The sequence below is a fragment of the Colobus angolensis genome, unplaced genomic scaffold, assembly GCF_000951035.1.
Source record: "Colobus angolensis palliatus isolate OR3802 unplaced genomic scaffold, Cang.pa_1.0 Scaffold136, whole genome shotgun sequence".
Lineage (NCBI taxonomy): Eukaryota > Metazoa > Chordata > Mammalia > Primates > Cercopithecidae > Colobus > Colobus angolensis.
In genome coordinates this window covers 2395666-2396656 of record NW_012114444.1, presented here as the reverse complement: position 1 = coordinate 2396656, position 991 = coordinate 2395666, and the positions used below count along the sequence as shown (strand labels likewise).

At 55.0% G+C, this 991-nt stretch overlaps 1 protein-coding gene across 1 annotated transcript in view; it reads right to left on the bottom strand.

Annotated features, from left to right (window-relative positions):
* HRH3 (histamine receptor H3) overlaps window positions 1-991 on the bottom strand; it is a 23167-nt gene that overhangs the window by 20772 nt on the left and 1404 nt on the right. The window contains exon 5 of the mRNA XM_011934550.1: window positions 566-611. Within this exon, the coding sequence (XP_011789940.1) occupies window positions 566-611 (46 nt within the window). The remainder of the gene's footprint in view (window positions 1-565; window positions 612-991) is intronic.

Genomic DNA, 991 nt, shown 5'->3' with positions numbered 1-991 from the left:
ACACACTCACACTCAAACATGTACACACTTCCCTCATTCCACACACACTCACTCGCAAACACACTTCTCCCTCAATTCCACACACTCTTCCACTCACACACCCACACACACATACAAACTCACTTCTACACTCACACTCTCACACCCATACGCACACACACTCCCAATTCCACACGTACTCTTCCACTCACACACTCACACTCATTCACTTCCATACACATGCACACACTCCTCCAATTCCACATTCACTCTCACACACATTTCCACTCACACACGAACACTTCCACACTCACTCTCATACACACACTTCCAATTCCACACTCTTCCATTCACACACACATTCATTCACACTTCCACACACACTCCCACAATTCCACACACACTACACATTCACATTCTCACCCCCACACACTCTGCCATACACACTTCCACTCACACACACACAAAACCAGAAAACAAGGGAACAAGCTGTCCCGCCTGGGCTGTCCCCTGGGGAGCCCCTAGGGGAGAGTGCCTGGGACCGAAAAGCTTTGTAGGGCCTCATGTAGCTTTCCTTGGAACCCACCAATGTGGCATGGGTACGTCCCGGCTGCAGCTGGGAATCCGAGGTCCTGGGCCAGACCAAGGGCATGAGCGGGGGGCAGCAGGGGCCAGACCCGGGCCTTGATGGAGGACGATGGAGGCGCAGCTCCTAGACCCAGGCCAGAGGCTGCCTTTGCAGGACATGGTGGGGCCAGCTGGGCTCTCCCCATGGCCCTGCGGGAAGGGCTGTCCACATCCCTGGGGTGCTTGTCACCCTGGTGCATCCCCCTGCCCCCTGCCCTACACTGGCCACCTCACCTAGATCTGCCTCTTCCTGGTGTCCCATCATCCTTTCACTTTTTCTGAAGTTGCTTAACTGATCCAAGCAGAGATGGGAGTGCCCAAGGGGTGTGCAGTGAGGTCACTGGGCAAACTGATCCAAGCAGAGATGGGAGTGCCCAAGGGGTGT